The sequence below is a fragment of the Ambystoma mexicanum genome, chromosome 11, assembly GCF_040938575.1.
Source record: "Ambystoma mexicanum isolate Mex_15411 chromosome 11, UKY_AmexF1_1, whole genome shotgun sequence".
NCBI lineage: Eukaryota > Metazoa > Chordata > Amphibia > Caudata > Ambystomatidae > Ambystoma > Ambystoma mexicanum.
The window spans coordinates 1,099,580,811-1,099,595,429 of NC_090934.1; the positions used below are offsets into that span (position 1 = coordinate 1,099,580,811).

Here is a 14,619-nt window from a genome sequence, read left to right on the forward strand (position 1 = left end):
GACTGTTTACTATCCAGGAAATATATTGCTCTTGTCGCCTCATTCATACTTTAGAAAAGGCAGTGATCTGCCTCGTCTATATTTTGGTTGTATGTTGCTGCTGTGCAAACTTTGTTTTTTTCTTATATATTTGTTTCTTAATCTCTCCCACTAGGTGCCATGTATCTTCAGGTCCTAAATAAAGAGGCAACGACCCTTGAGTGCAATCGCTCGTTTGCTGAAAACCTTGGTTCAATCTTTTATGAAAACGGGAAGTACAGTGTTCAATTGACAAAAAGAGGCAGTCAGGAAACATGCAATGAAAACAACTCCATTCCAGTTAATGTTGCTGGGCTATTTGCTTGCCACTCCTTAACAGACACTTGCGAATCATTTAATACATCTGTAAAAATCATCAGTATCTGCGAATACGATTTCTTCATTGTGACTCATGGTGAGTGATTTTCCCCTACACTTATCCCTCTTTCTGTAAAGAAAGCCTCATTTGTACATCATGCATTATTACATTTGAAAACAATGGTTGAAGAATTAAATAAAAATATCAACTGTAGACTGATTTGAAATTGAGTGAACTGCAAAGAGCATTTGGTGGAAAAACAACATAGGGGTAATTTACACCACTAAAAATTGCTTTTCTCTCTCAGGAACGAGTTCCGTTTCGAAGAATTTTGAACATACAAAACATGAACATTTAGACATATAGGGGGTCATTACAACTGTGACGGTCTGGATACAAGGGTGCCGGTCACACCGTACCGGCACAATTTCCGGACCGCCACAGTACAACTCTGACTACCGGGGTCTGTGCGCTCGGTGCAACAGCCCCAGAAACTAGAGTTGGCACGAAACTCTAGTTAGTAACGGTGCCGGTGCTTCTGAGTCCCCATTCCCATGGAGTCCCATAGGAATAACATTTCCCGGGGCCTGACTTCCCGATCCGCTGGGACTTGTAATGTCCCTGTGGCACCGGGAAGTCAGGCGCTGGTAAAGTGATACGAGTCTGGCGGCAATCCGCTGAAAGCACCGGCAGGGTTCCCTGCAAACTCGTAATGAGGCCCCTAGAGTATAATACCGCCAAACTGAATTACCATTACTGTGTGCGGCAACAGCAGAATTCTACATGATTGAGAGTCATGTAAATCCTTCTTTTATTCCACATTTTGGAGTCCAGAGGACTCCATTGGGGACACGCTGTAGTAATGCTTTTGTGCTGAGGAACGTTCCTCAACACAGAAGCAGCCAGAAAAGGAAAGTTTGTGTTTTCAAAGACTGCATATTTTACCACTAACTTCAAACTTATAATGACATCCCGTATGGTTTACAGAAATCAGAATAGTGACCAGACATTGTAAACAGCACTCCAGACCTGCTAGTTTCACTGCCTAAAATCCACAATATACTCCCAAAAAATGAAGCCTCAATGTCCCTTGATGCCACATGCCAAGGCATAAATTAAGCAGTGTTGCATAGCAATTTGCTATGCAATTTTGTAGGTTTGCTAATCAAATTCACACATGCCTAGCAAAGCTAGCTATTTAAGTTACCCTGTTCAGTGAAAGCACAGCTCTCCCTCCAATCCTCCCTTTGCCCCGGGGCTCTCTTCATCCCATTTTCTCGGTTCACTGCAAGCTCAAAGTATTTAATGGAGAGAGAGAGCAGCAGTAATTATCTCATCCACTATTAAGTACCAAAGGCCTTTGTGGGAGTGCTAGGTAAGAATTTCATTTTCAAAAAATTGCAAACCAGAAGTAATTGGGATGATACTTTTATTAAGCTAACTGTACCCTGTCCGGCAAAGACCAGTATGTTATAGCTTTATTTTTAATAAGACAGTCATGCAATTTAATTCCTATAAATGGAAGTTGTTGCATAATTACAGTATTGATATTGTAAAACACTGCATCATCTCTATGCTTTAGAGTAAAGTTGAGGTTAGTGTATCTTAATCTCATAGTGTCAAACCATATTACATTTTGTTGAGGAAGATGCATAATATTGACGAGTGAACACCTTTGAAAATGTACATGGTCACACATGCTTTTTATGCAAACCCTAGTTCTGTAACTTGCTGGTTGCATACATCTGTGCAACTGATTCTCAACCCATGAGCTAATCCGCTACTCCTTGACATTCTTTCTTATCACCATGTTGCTTTAAACCAGCTACCGTGAAAGCAACATGGCCTCAAAATACAATAATTGCCCTAGTTTGCCCGGTTCTTTCCCTGCTATGCCACCCAATCTACTTAGTGTCTTACTTTCTTTCCTCGTACATAATGAATGCACAAAGGTAGATGTTTATGCAAACTAGTGATCAATAGTTCCATCCAGTCTGTACATTGACAGATCTACTGCACTACCATAGATTGTAATTAGCCTCCCAAGCTCGCTTTGCACTATGGTTGATTACATTTTATGTTAGCACCTGAAAGAGAGAGCTGGGCAAACTGTTATCAGAGCCTTTTTTATCATATCTATTTATTTGTGTCCATTCATGCAGCTTAACTTTCACAGACAGTCATTCAGGGCTCACAAAATCTTTTGCCCGCTCGCATAGAATGTATGATGGCCAAGTACCATTTGCAGGAGATGTTTGAAACTTTAATTTAACATTTACTTTGCTGAGACAAAGGGTTACTGCAAAAATACATGATGGCACAAGGGGGCGGGAGGGCAGGAATTGGGGCTCTCTCAACTGCCACCATTCTCCTCAAGGATATGACTAGCTCTAGATTTCTTCCTCGTAGGCCTCCCGCACCATGCTAAGAGGGGTTCCCTTCTGCTCTTGACAATGTTAGAGTAATGGCCCTGACACACAGATCCAACCTTTCTTTTCAGTTCTCTTTCCCTCCCTGTTTGAATGGGGATACTAGTAGAAAAAGACAATCATAGCCTGTTTGGCTCCTGCCCGATGTTCCACCTAAAAAGAATAAGGTTATAGAGCCAAGAACCATCTCAAGATACAAGGTTTTGTGTCCTTATTTCTGACCAGCCAAACAAAAGGACCGTATTATGTTACTAGTTTAAATTGTTGTAATTGCAATTGGTTATTTATAACACGCTTAATACCCAGAGGTTTCTAAGTGCGGACCCAGGGATCGAACTTGTGTTGCTCACATGTCATCTTGCTTCCAAGGCGAGCACATTGCCCCTGAGCTATCCTCCCAAGTTGACCAATGAGGTAGTATTGAATTTTAGCTAAGCATTCCAGTTTCAGTATGGCATAGTTATTTTCCCTCAGGAACAGTTTTCAGCTGATATAAATGATGTTTTTTCCTCCACCTCCTGTATTAGTGATAGTGCTGCGCTCGTGAGAAGTGCTCTGACACGTGCACTACAGTTTGCAGGAACGGCTATGTTTGTGGTGAAGAAACAGTTTCTACAGCAGATTACTGGCTGATTGAATTGACCCCCCGCAGCCCCACGGTGCAACGATGTAAGCCGTTGGCATTGCACTCCTGCGCGCGAGCTTGTGAGAAGTGCTCTGACAGGTGCACTACAGTTTGCAGTTTGCAGCGGTGCGGCGGCCTAACTCCTCGGAACCAGTTAATATGCTGCCTAAATGTATCAGAAAACATTATGATTTGTGGGTAGCCCCGTCTGCCGGTGAAAAGGAACATCCGTCAGTATTGTAGAACTGAATGACCCAGTGGTAAGCGCGTTGAAAGTAAATCACCCAACTGGAGGGGGAAAAACAAGCAACTACTTCACAGGTCCCCAGACAGAGGCTAACAAGGATGAGACACAGCAGAGTGCAATGGAGAGAGGAGATTCCCTCGGATAAGGACTACCTTTCTACAATCATTGGCAATAACAATTTGCTCCTTAATTTGTTTGAGTCCAGCACTCGGTTAATAAAAAACATTAAGTGCAGGAATATGCAGGGGGGAATTTGTTGCGGCAAATTGTGAGTCTATAATGTTGATCGCCCCGCATAGATAATCAGCCTTTCCGAGACTGACCTGTCTATTGGACGACCCCCAGGTGGAACTCTCTGGGTGTGGTGACTCTAAAGAAATGAGCGGAACAACCACCTCAAAAAGTAGTGCCATGATAATTCATAATGATGCGACAAACGTTGCACCGAAAATACTTTTAAAACTATGGTGTGAAGTCCAACGGCAGGCAACAATCCTGGATCAGTTGAGCCTAGATTTAAAAATCAACTCTCCGTGAGATGAGGAGGAAGTGAATGGCAAGGATATTTTAAAAATAGATACAGATTTAAGACAGAAGGGTAGAACTCTGTTGAATCGAGAAATTGGTAATGGTAACCAGCTGGAATCCACAGTAGTGAAAGTATTACAGAAGAAGGACGAGGAGAGAGAACAAGAAGAATAGCCTGAAAGGTACCATCTGGCGGCACATCCTAGGGCTTTCTAGGGCAACTCCACTCCAAGCAATACGATTTGAAATTAGGCTTAACATCATTGTCATCAATAATAAAAATGAATAGGGGGAAATGATTCATTGAAATCATGTGTGCAGAACCCGACACTGCATTAGGCATTATGAAGGAGGGAATGGTGAAGGAGAATTGCCAAGCCACGGTGAAATTTGAATCATTGAATGATATTTTTTTTATAAATAATTGCCTTGTCTCCGAAGTGCAATTAAGGTGAAGGGTTACTGTTTAAAACTCCTAGAAAGAAAGTAGTGGAATGGGATTGGGCTGTTAACCATGACTATATTGCCCGGCTATGTTATGTTATGTTCATTGTTTTTGTAGAGCGCACGCACACTGAAGAATCTTGCCGCTAAGGTAGAGCAGGAAGATTTAAGAACCAGCTAATAACAAGAAGAGACATTAAAACAGATATGTTTTTAACAGCCGACGAAAGGCAAGATGATTTTCTGTTGCTCTCAGCGGAGCCGGCAGAGATTTCCACAATTTGGCGGCTGCCAAAGAAAAAGAGCGGCTCCCCACTCGCTCAAACTGATAGCGAGGCATCACAAGAAGACAGGAGTCCTTAGAACGCAGTTACATATGGACACCATTTGTCCTGAAGATATTCAGCCCCTGAGCCATAAAATACCTGATGCACTATCACCAGTGATTTAAATTGGACCCGCTGAAGAACCGGGAGCCAATACAGTGACCGGAGAATAGGAGAGATATCCTTCATAATTCTAGTTTGCCAATCGCAAGCTCCACTTCCTGAACTGAGAAGATAGGGAACACCGACCAGATATGATCCAATGAACAAAGAGAGGACTGCTGCACCGGAGCAGGAAAAACAGATAAACAAATCTGCTCTCGAATCAAGTTAACTTTATTAATAACAAATGCTGCTAGATCATCACAGAAAACTTGTGAATGAGCGACCTGCGACGCAGTGTCCAAGGGAGAGGAAAGCGACCTAACAATCGAAAATAGTACACAAGGTTGGTTAAGAGTATTTTCAACCTTACAGGTGTAAAAAGCACTTTTAGCCATCTGGATGGCAAGATGATAAGTACAGGCCAGAGTAAAGATTGACTTGTCACTGGTGGAGTAAATTCTCCACCACATCTGCTCAGCCTGCCGTTTATTAGCCCGTAGGCTCTTAGGTTTATCCGTAAACCAAGTGAGTGGGGCTAAAGTATCAGCCACACCCGTAAAGATTTTAGTTAAGGTGGAAAAAAGTATTGCGCCTGCTGCATGGCAATGTGCCTGGATATTAGAGACAATGGGCCTCATTACATGGTAGGCGGTAGCCATGGCGCTATTAGTGCCATGGCTACCCCCTTACCGCATTCCGGGTCCGTGTTCCCGGAAGGGGGATTTACCAGGTCATTCCGACCCTGGCGGGACCAGTAAGTCCCCATTCCGGGAACCATTCCCCATTCCCATTTGAGCCCCCATAGAGCTCAATGGGAATGGGGAAGGAGCTATTAGGAGTTATTAGCTCTTAAGTCCCTCAACGGGTCCCTTCCTTAACACCTGGTAAAACCAGGTGCTAAGGGAGGGACCCGCTAAGGGACCTCGTAGTAGGGCGGTAAGGTATTACCGGCACCGGTGCCCTTACCGGTGCTGGTAATCCCTTACTGCATACCGTGTAATGAGGCCCAATGGGCCTCATTACGAGAAGTGTGGAATGGTGCCGGCGCCGTTAAACCCACTCTGCACTATTATGAGGTCCCCTCGCGGAACCCGCTCTGGACGTCTGGTTTTTCCAGACGTCCATAGCGGGTCCCGCGAGGGGACCAAGGAGCTAACAACGGGCCCGTTCGTAATGGGCCCATTGTTAGCTCCCTCCCCATTCCCATTGAGCCCTATGAGGGCTCGAATGGGAATGAGGAAGGACCGGGCCCGGGTTCCCTGAAGGAGGAAATACCGGGCCCTCCATACTCGGAATGGCCCGGTATCGTCCCATTCAGGGAACCCGGACCCGATTTTGGAGGCAGCCATGCCCTTATTAAGGGCCTGGTTACCTCCAAAGTCGTAATGAGGCCCAATGGGCCCATTACAAGGGTGGCGCTCCCGTAATGAAGGGTGTCGGTACAGGACCGGCACCCTTCATTACGGGAGCGCCTATTACGAGGTTCCCTTTGCGGGACCCGGAACAGACGTCTGGTAAAACCAGACGTCCTTTGCGGGTCCCGCCAGGGGAAGAGGGAGCTAATGACGGGCCATTTGTAATGTGCCCGTTATTACCTCCCTCCCCATTCCCATTGAGCCCTGTCGGGGCTCAAATGGGAATGGGGATGGGTTCCTGCAAGGAGGAATTACCGGGTCCTCCTATGTCAGAATGACCCGGTAAATCTTCATTGCAGGAACCCGGTATTGGAGCCCGGTATGGAGGCAGCCATGGCGCTAATAGCACCATGGCTACCTCCATACTCGTAATGAGGCCCAATGTCCGCATTAGAGGTTTTTAACCAATTTCGACAATGTTGATATTTGGCTTCCACCAAAGACCGAACAGGCTGTGACTGAATGAAAAAAGGCACGACTAGATGATCGGACCATAAAATAGGGAACGGGGGAAAAACAGTAACCATGGGGCTCCTGGCAAAAATTAAGTCCAGCGTATTACCAGCTGAATGAGTCGGAGCAGACACCAATTGGGGCAAACCCACATCCTTCATAACTTCAAAAAATTGCTTCTCTGCCATCGTAGTAGGTCAGTTAAAATGCAGGTTGAAATCCCCTGCAATAACCAGATGCGGATATCTAAGTTCCAAATCTGCAACAAACTCAAACAATTGGTCACAAAGGAGCCATCCACTCCAGGAGGAAGGTAAACCACCAAGATGTGTCGACTGAGGTAGATAGAAATGACCATTTTAACTAAAATAGCCTCCATTTTAATAGAGTGAGTCAAGGGAATCTGACTAGCAATTAAATTAGATTTGACTATCCCCACTGTGCTGCCTCCTTCTTGCATAGTTTGGCGGTCTAAGCAGAAGGTTTATATGTATCAGAAAGAAGCTGGACCAATACAGGGCCTGAGGCATCATTCAGCCACGTCTCTGTGACACATAACTCGTCCGGGGCCAGATCCTCTAATAGATCAGAGCAGGCCGCAGTGTGTTTAACGAGAGAGAGCATTGACAAGTAACCCGGTCAATGCATTCCCAGAAGGATCTAAGGCAAAGGTTCTCTGGTCACCTATTCTCATTATGCACCCCAACTAGGATGCATTTCACAATTGGTAGACCCCAAAGACATATAGTTCAGTTCCCTTGTCCAATATTGCATAGGATATTTATGTTGATAAGGCTAAATAAGCTGGAGGTTAGGTAGCTGGGAGCAGCTCGTCATGTAACGACATCCTGTAAGAGAATGCGTAAATATTACATTTGGTTTTAAATAAAATTTGCCAGTGGGTTGCATGAATTTAGAAATTAACTCTTTTGGTTGAATTGTGTTTGGGGTTAAGAGTATTGCCTTATCAACTGCTGTTACAAAGGTATGGCAGGACTTGGAACGGGAACTAGGCTGCAATGTTTAATGATCTTTCTCCCCGTTCTCTCGTCATTTTCTTTTTTAATGTATTGTCAGGAAGATTGTATCCTGTATTGTATTTCTGCTTTTTAAAATTGTTTTATTAAGAGATTGTTTCAGTATGATTTATATTGTTCTGATTTAATTCTTTAATGTATGTGAAAAGTTCTATTTTGAACTGTCTTGCATTAAAGGAATAAAAACAAAATAGTGCTGCCCCAAGGCCAATAGTGGAAGCATTTATTTGTCGAATAAACTCCTTAGAAAAGTCGGGCATAGTTCATCCATCAATCACATTCTAAGTCTCATAAAAGTACGTACAAACAAATATAAAACCGTACACTGGAACAACCAAAGCAAATGTTCCACACAATCTGTAGGGAAAAATAGATTAGTCATCCTTTAATATTAATATAACAATCAATATAACATTTGATAACTTGGATAAATAAATGTGCACAACATATCCATGACAGTCATGTAGATTCAAAAAGACCATTCAGCGATTTCTTTCCTTTTTGTTTTTTTTTTGTTTCCCTGCGTTTGAATGCCATTTGTAATCATTTCGTGAGGGCCCAAGCTGTTACCTCAATGTGGACCCACATAAGAAAAATGAAGGCTGGACAACACTGTCGGAAGCCTTCATTTTTTAAAATTGGGACAATATAACGTTTGCTAGTTGTAGAAAAGAACAACAAAAAATGACAGATGTTTCAAACAAAGTAGGCACAACAGACAATGGGCCTCTTTACAAGTTGGGTGATGAAACACAGTAATGCGGTAGTAATGGAGTTACTGTACTACGGCACTGACACAACCATGGTTTTGGCAGTGGGGTGGAGGAAAAACCTGCAGCAAAATGCTGGAGGTAATTCTGGCACTTTACTGGCCAAAAATTGCCCTTTTCGGCAGAATTACGGCAGGCGGAAATACCGCTGGTGGTAATTCTGTTGAAATCCAAATGGAGTTCTATGGGCTCCATAAATGAGGACTAACCACGCCATGCTGCCGCTTGCAATCCGGCGGTAATTCCACCGGACCAAGTGCTGTTAATGGTCAGTCCATTTGGTGGTATCTTGGTGAATTTACCACTGCAATATCACCAAACTTGTAATGAGGCACGAAGTCTCATCTCAAAACTGGTCTTATGCAAGACACTGTGGGTTGTGTTCAGGTTGAAAATATACAAATGAGCTCTACTTATTAGACAGCATTGATGCGAGTATGGGGAAAAGCTTAAATAATGTGCCATACCCCCATTGTGACCGATTGTGTGTTAGTATGTTTTGCCTTTGCAACTTGAAATCTATCAGATGAAAGCTAATTAAAGTATCATGCTTTTCAAAGCTACCAATGCACTCTTGTCACAGTGAGACACAAACATACAAGTAGACATTTTAGCAAGATCCTTCTCTAGCACTCTTAGTCAAAAGATCAAGACAGCCCGGTCACTGGTACAGACATTTGAATGCAATTGTAATTGTTTATTTATAAGGCACTTAATACTCAGAGGTTTCTAAGCGCGGAGCTGGGGAGCCAACCGGTGTTGTTTGGTGTCGTCTTGCTTCCAAGGCAAGCGCGTTGCCCTTGAGCTATCCTCCCGGCCCTTATAATATTTGTTTACAGAAAAATAGAAAGCTAGGTGCACAAGACAAAGTATCCTCAATAGAAAGTAATAATTGGGAGCTAGCTGACTGCGGGAGGCCCAAGAGTCTTTAACAAAACACAATTTCAATGCCTTGGAGTTCTTTTCTATTACCAAACCAATGAATGCTGCCTTATAAGACAATTATTTTGGGTTTTGCTCTATACATTGCATTAGATAGATTGGTTCCACAGTATAATTATGAGAACATTTGAAGACTGCATCAGTCGCTTGTCCCATCTGTACGGCCTGTTAAAATATATGACAATTCGGGGTGAGGTTCGGATAAAAGCGGCTGCCAAGATGATCATAGGAAGAAACCACAGGTATGGGAGTATTATCAGAATAAAAGGTCTTCCCTTTTTTTCTGCCATTACTGGAAAAACACACGGTTGCGGATTCTGACACGTTACCATTAAAACGTACAGATAACACAGTTCCTGTGTAGAGGTTAATTAATCTCTGCAAAGATCTCGGGTTCTGACCATACGTGCACAGTCATCTGCATATGATAGGTCATGGACCCCCATGTCCATAATTGAAGAGACATCAGCATTCAAGCTCCTGACTTTTGCTGGCAAACCATTAGTATATAGATTAAAAAGGACAGGAGCCAAAACGCAGCCCTGTCGCACACCTCGAGCTATGGGAAATGCAGAGGTGGTTCTACCAAAAACATCTGCTCGCAGTACTGTAGTGTTTCTCTCGTGTATATACATTAGCACATCAAGAAAATCAGGGGGGAATACCCATTTCTTTTCAAATAGGCCACCGTTTAGAGCGATTAACAGTTAGCTGTCTTGGCAGTTGGGTCAGCCTTTCGAAGTTGTACACAGACCGCTGTCACATGTGTTAGATGCTTGCATCAAATGGCGCTGTGGATGAGAATATCATCGAGGTAAGCCCTGGCAAAAGAACAGGATAGAACCAGGACTCTAACTACCACTCTCTGGAACATTTCTGGGGCTTGATGGTGAACTGGAACAACCCCTCGGGTATGGAGAAGGTGGTCTTGGGATTGGATTCCTCCTCTAAGAGTACTTGCCAGTATCCTTTCGTTAAGTTGAGTGTCAAGATGAGTCGGGTCTAGTTTAGGGTCTCCACTACCTCGTGAATCAATCGCATGGGATTCGAATTGAAACTGGAGATTTTATTCAAGTGGCGATGGTCGATGCAAAATCACCATTTTTTATTAGGTTTTGGGATGAGGACCACAGGTGTGGATCACCCATTGTATAACTTCTCAAAGATGCCCAGGTCAAGCATCATGTTCAATTCCTCTCTGATTACCTGTTTCGCAGCCTCTGGTATTCTGTAAGGCTTGAGATGTAGCACTATTCCTGAGGGTGTTTGGTAATGTGAAGTTGCTTCCTCATTCATCCAGGCTTCAGAGCGAATACATCGGCATAACTGTCAATCACAATCAACTGGACCAAGTCTTGATGCTGGGTTGTTTACAGTCCCACCAGCATAGTCACTCCCTGGACATCAATGGGTAAGGGCATCTCCCTGGTGTCGTTTGCACATAATAGCAGTTGGAGATTACTGTTTTCGTTCCAACCCAGTAGCTTGTTGATGTGATATAGCTGGGATGTTTTCTGTCAGGCTGCCTGCTGTACTTTATAAGTTAATGGTGAGACCACTTCCGTAATGATATAGGGACCAGCTTGTTCTGTGTAGTTGCGAGCAGGATCATAACCTTATTGCCTACTTGGAAGGTACGCAGCCTGGCTTCTTTGTTGAAAGCCCTTTATTTGTCTGCTATGAGGTTCTTGCAGATGGGTCTTTACCAGGTGGTGCACCTTTTCCATATTTCTTGCCATCAAAAATGCGCTATGACCTACGAAGCGGGCACAAATTATGAACACCTTCCCTACTCCTAGCCTACAAAAATGTCCTTGCTGCCCTAACCTCTGCACTGGTCTCTACCAAATCCTCCTACTTCACAAACCTAATCTCCTACCTTCGCAATCACCACTGCAAATGTTCATATACCCTTCAATCTTTGCTCACCCCTCCCAACCCAATATCAATTGAATCCTCCCCTTCTGCTGATGATTTCGCTAACTGCTTTCCCTCTAAAATCTCTAAAATTCATGACCCTCTCACATCCATCCTCTCGCTCCCCCTCCTGAACCCATCTTCTGTCCACCACCTCTCCCCTTTACTTCTCCTCTGCTCGACTACTTCTCCTCTACCTCTCCTATTGAGTTAGCACCCCTCCTTACCAGTGCCAACCCATTTTGCAAACCTATCAATTGCTCCCAAAATGGTCAAAGGGTTAGTCTCAACCACTTACCCTTATCTCTCTGAGCTCTTTAATGTCTCTCTCCTCTGGACTCCTCCCTGCCCCCTTCAAATCTGCATCTGTCTTATCCCTATTGAAGAAACCCTTTGCTGACTCAAACATCCCAGCAAACAATCACCCAGTTTCTCTCCTTCACCATTATTCAAAAGTCCTCGAGCTCGACCGGATCACTAAGTACCTTGAGAATAATGGCCTTGGATTCCACTTCAATCTGGCTCCCGTAGTAAAAACTTCACCAAGACTACACTCATGCAGGTCTCCAACGTTCTCTTTAATACTCACCACTCCAAACTCTCTTCTAAACTCATACGTTTGGCTCTGTCTGCCACTTTTGACACTGTCAACTAATCCTCTTTCCTCGTCACTCTCTAAGACCTTGGGTTTCCCAAATCTGCTCTTGCCTGGATCGCCTCCTACCTGGAAGGTTGATCCAGTAAATTCTGTTGGACTTCGCAAACCTCAAACCCTACCCCTCTCCCTGTCAGCTTCTCTCAAGGATCAGCCCTTGGGCCTCTGCTCTTCACCCTCTATACCTGTGCCCTTGGAAGACTTATTTTATCTTTTGGCTTACACTATCACGTTTTTGCGGATGACACAAATATTTTTCTTCTTTCCCTTCTTCACCCAAGCCATCTTGGTAAAGATTAGGAACTGTCTCACTGCAATTCGTCACTGGATGGCCCGCTGCTGCCTCATGCTGAACTCTTCAAAAACAGAAGTCCTTTTTCTCCCAGCTTCCAATGCCATTCCTACCCTCTCTTCTCCTATTTCCTTCCCACCTGAACTTCTTGCTCCCTCAGTCAAGGCTTGCAATCTTGTGGTCCGCTTTGATAGCGACCTATGGCTGTAACAATTCATCACAACCACTGTCTCTGATGCTCGTATTAATCTCAAAATGGGTCCTTTTCTTACTAAACACTTTGCAAAAACTCTAATCTCTCCTCTTGTGCTCAACAAAATGAACTACTGCTCAAGCCTACTGCTTATCCTCCTCTATGTTCCTTCCTTCCTCTAGACAAACTTCTGAACTTTGCTACCCACACTCTCTACAACCTACTTAGATCCTCCCCCACTTCTACCTACCGACAACATGCTGGTTAGCGCTCCAAGCACAACTGTTCCCTTTTCAAGTTCCTTCTCTTAGTCTACAAAGACATCAATGGTCATGCTCCACAGTACGGGTCTGATTCAATCTCAGATTTACTAACAATCTCGTTCCCTCCAATCCTCCTCTGCACTCAACTTCACTGTGCCATACCCTCCCTGTGCCTCCTCTCTCTTTCGCTCTTTTTCCCTTCTTGCCCCACTCCACTGGAACTCGCTGCCCATACCAGGCAAAGCCACCTCAACTAAGGATCTCTTCGAAGCTCAGCTTAAACTTCACTTAATTGCTAAAGAGGAGCTCTCTCTGCACCCTCTACTATCCTGCCTACCTTACCCCACCACTGCTTCCAGTGATGCTTAATAATGTAATTGTGCATATTTAATTAGTACTCCTCTTTAGTTAAATGCACTTGTCCCCTTACATAAATTCTACCCCTGCCTGGTGGAAATTTGAAATGTACTGCAATACTTTTAATGATTCCTGTATGTTAACCATAAATGGAAAGCCTTTTTAGGGTTGTATACGAATTGTTCGTTTTACAACTGTTCGAATTACAATTGACCTTTTCACAATTGACCGAATTGTGAAGGTCAATTGTAACATATATGTGGGGGGAAACCCCCCACAGCCCCCCACCCAACGCCAAACCCCCATTTATATATATATATATATATATATATATATATATACGGTCAATTGTGAAAAGGTCAATTGTGACCCTTTAAATTCGGTCAATTGTTGTTCATTCGAACAATTGTAAACGAACAATTTGGGTAATACCCTTTCTAGAGCCTGTCATATTCGATTGTGTTGCTCCTCTTCCTCAAATAGGCCTAACCCTGTGATCCCCAACGTGTAGCTTGGGAGCAACATGTTGCTCACAGCACCCTAAATTGTTGCTCGCCAGTTGCTCTGAGCCATGGTGTGGAGGCCTAGAAGGAGGCGCTGAGGAGATGAGACCTCAATATAATATAACCAGGACAGAGTCCTAGACAGTGTGAGAATGTTGGCCAATTAGCCTACTGTGGTTCCAGCTGCCTTTTATTTTTTTTATACATGCAAGATTTGTGGTTGTTGCCACCATGCACATTATTTTTCGGTAAATGTCTTTACTTATTATAGCAGTGTCGTTGTTAAGCCAAAACATGTCTGAGATGCTTGTGGTCTCATGCAGAAGGCCTGTGACCAAGCAGTTCGGGCTGGACTGCCCATTTTGGGGTGAGACCAAGGCTGATTTGCATATGGGCTTCCACTTTTGTAATGGCTTATAAGGAGAAGAACGATGGTCTGGAGGGTTGCCCAAAGCAATACCAGGCATTAAGATTATTTTTAAACCTTCCAGCCATCACTTCTTTTGTTTTGCTATTGTTAAAACCCAGTCATATTCATATACTTTGCCCAGCTGCAAAAGGTATTAATGAGTAAAATAATTGAACCATGTTTGTCTCCTGGAGAATATTGTCATATTCTGTTCCTTGTACAGCTATTAGGAGCATAATGGACAAATAAGCGGCATGCATTCCCAAGTTTCCTTTATTAAATAATTTGCACGCACTTTTTTTTTTTTTTTTTTACAAGTGAGGTTTGTTTGATGACACCATGCATTATATTTATCGGAAACATTAATTTTAG

General features: G+C 43.6%; 1 protein-coding gene across 2 annotated transcripts in view; it reads left to right on the plus strand.

Annotated features, from left to right (window-relative positions):
• Positions 1-14,619, plus strand: part of LOC138504147 (uncharacterized) — a 307,307-nt gene that overhangs the window by 40,534 nt on the left and 252,154 nt on the right. For both annotated transcript variants that reach the window (XM_069624391.1, XM_069624392.1), the window contains exon 2: positions 155-433. In XM_069624391.1, coding sequence (XP_069480492.1) covers positions 155-433 — 279 coding nt within the window. The remainder of the gene's footprint in view (positions 1-154; positions 434-14,619) is intronic.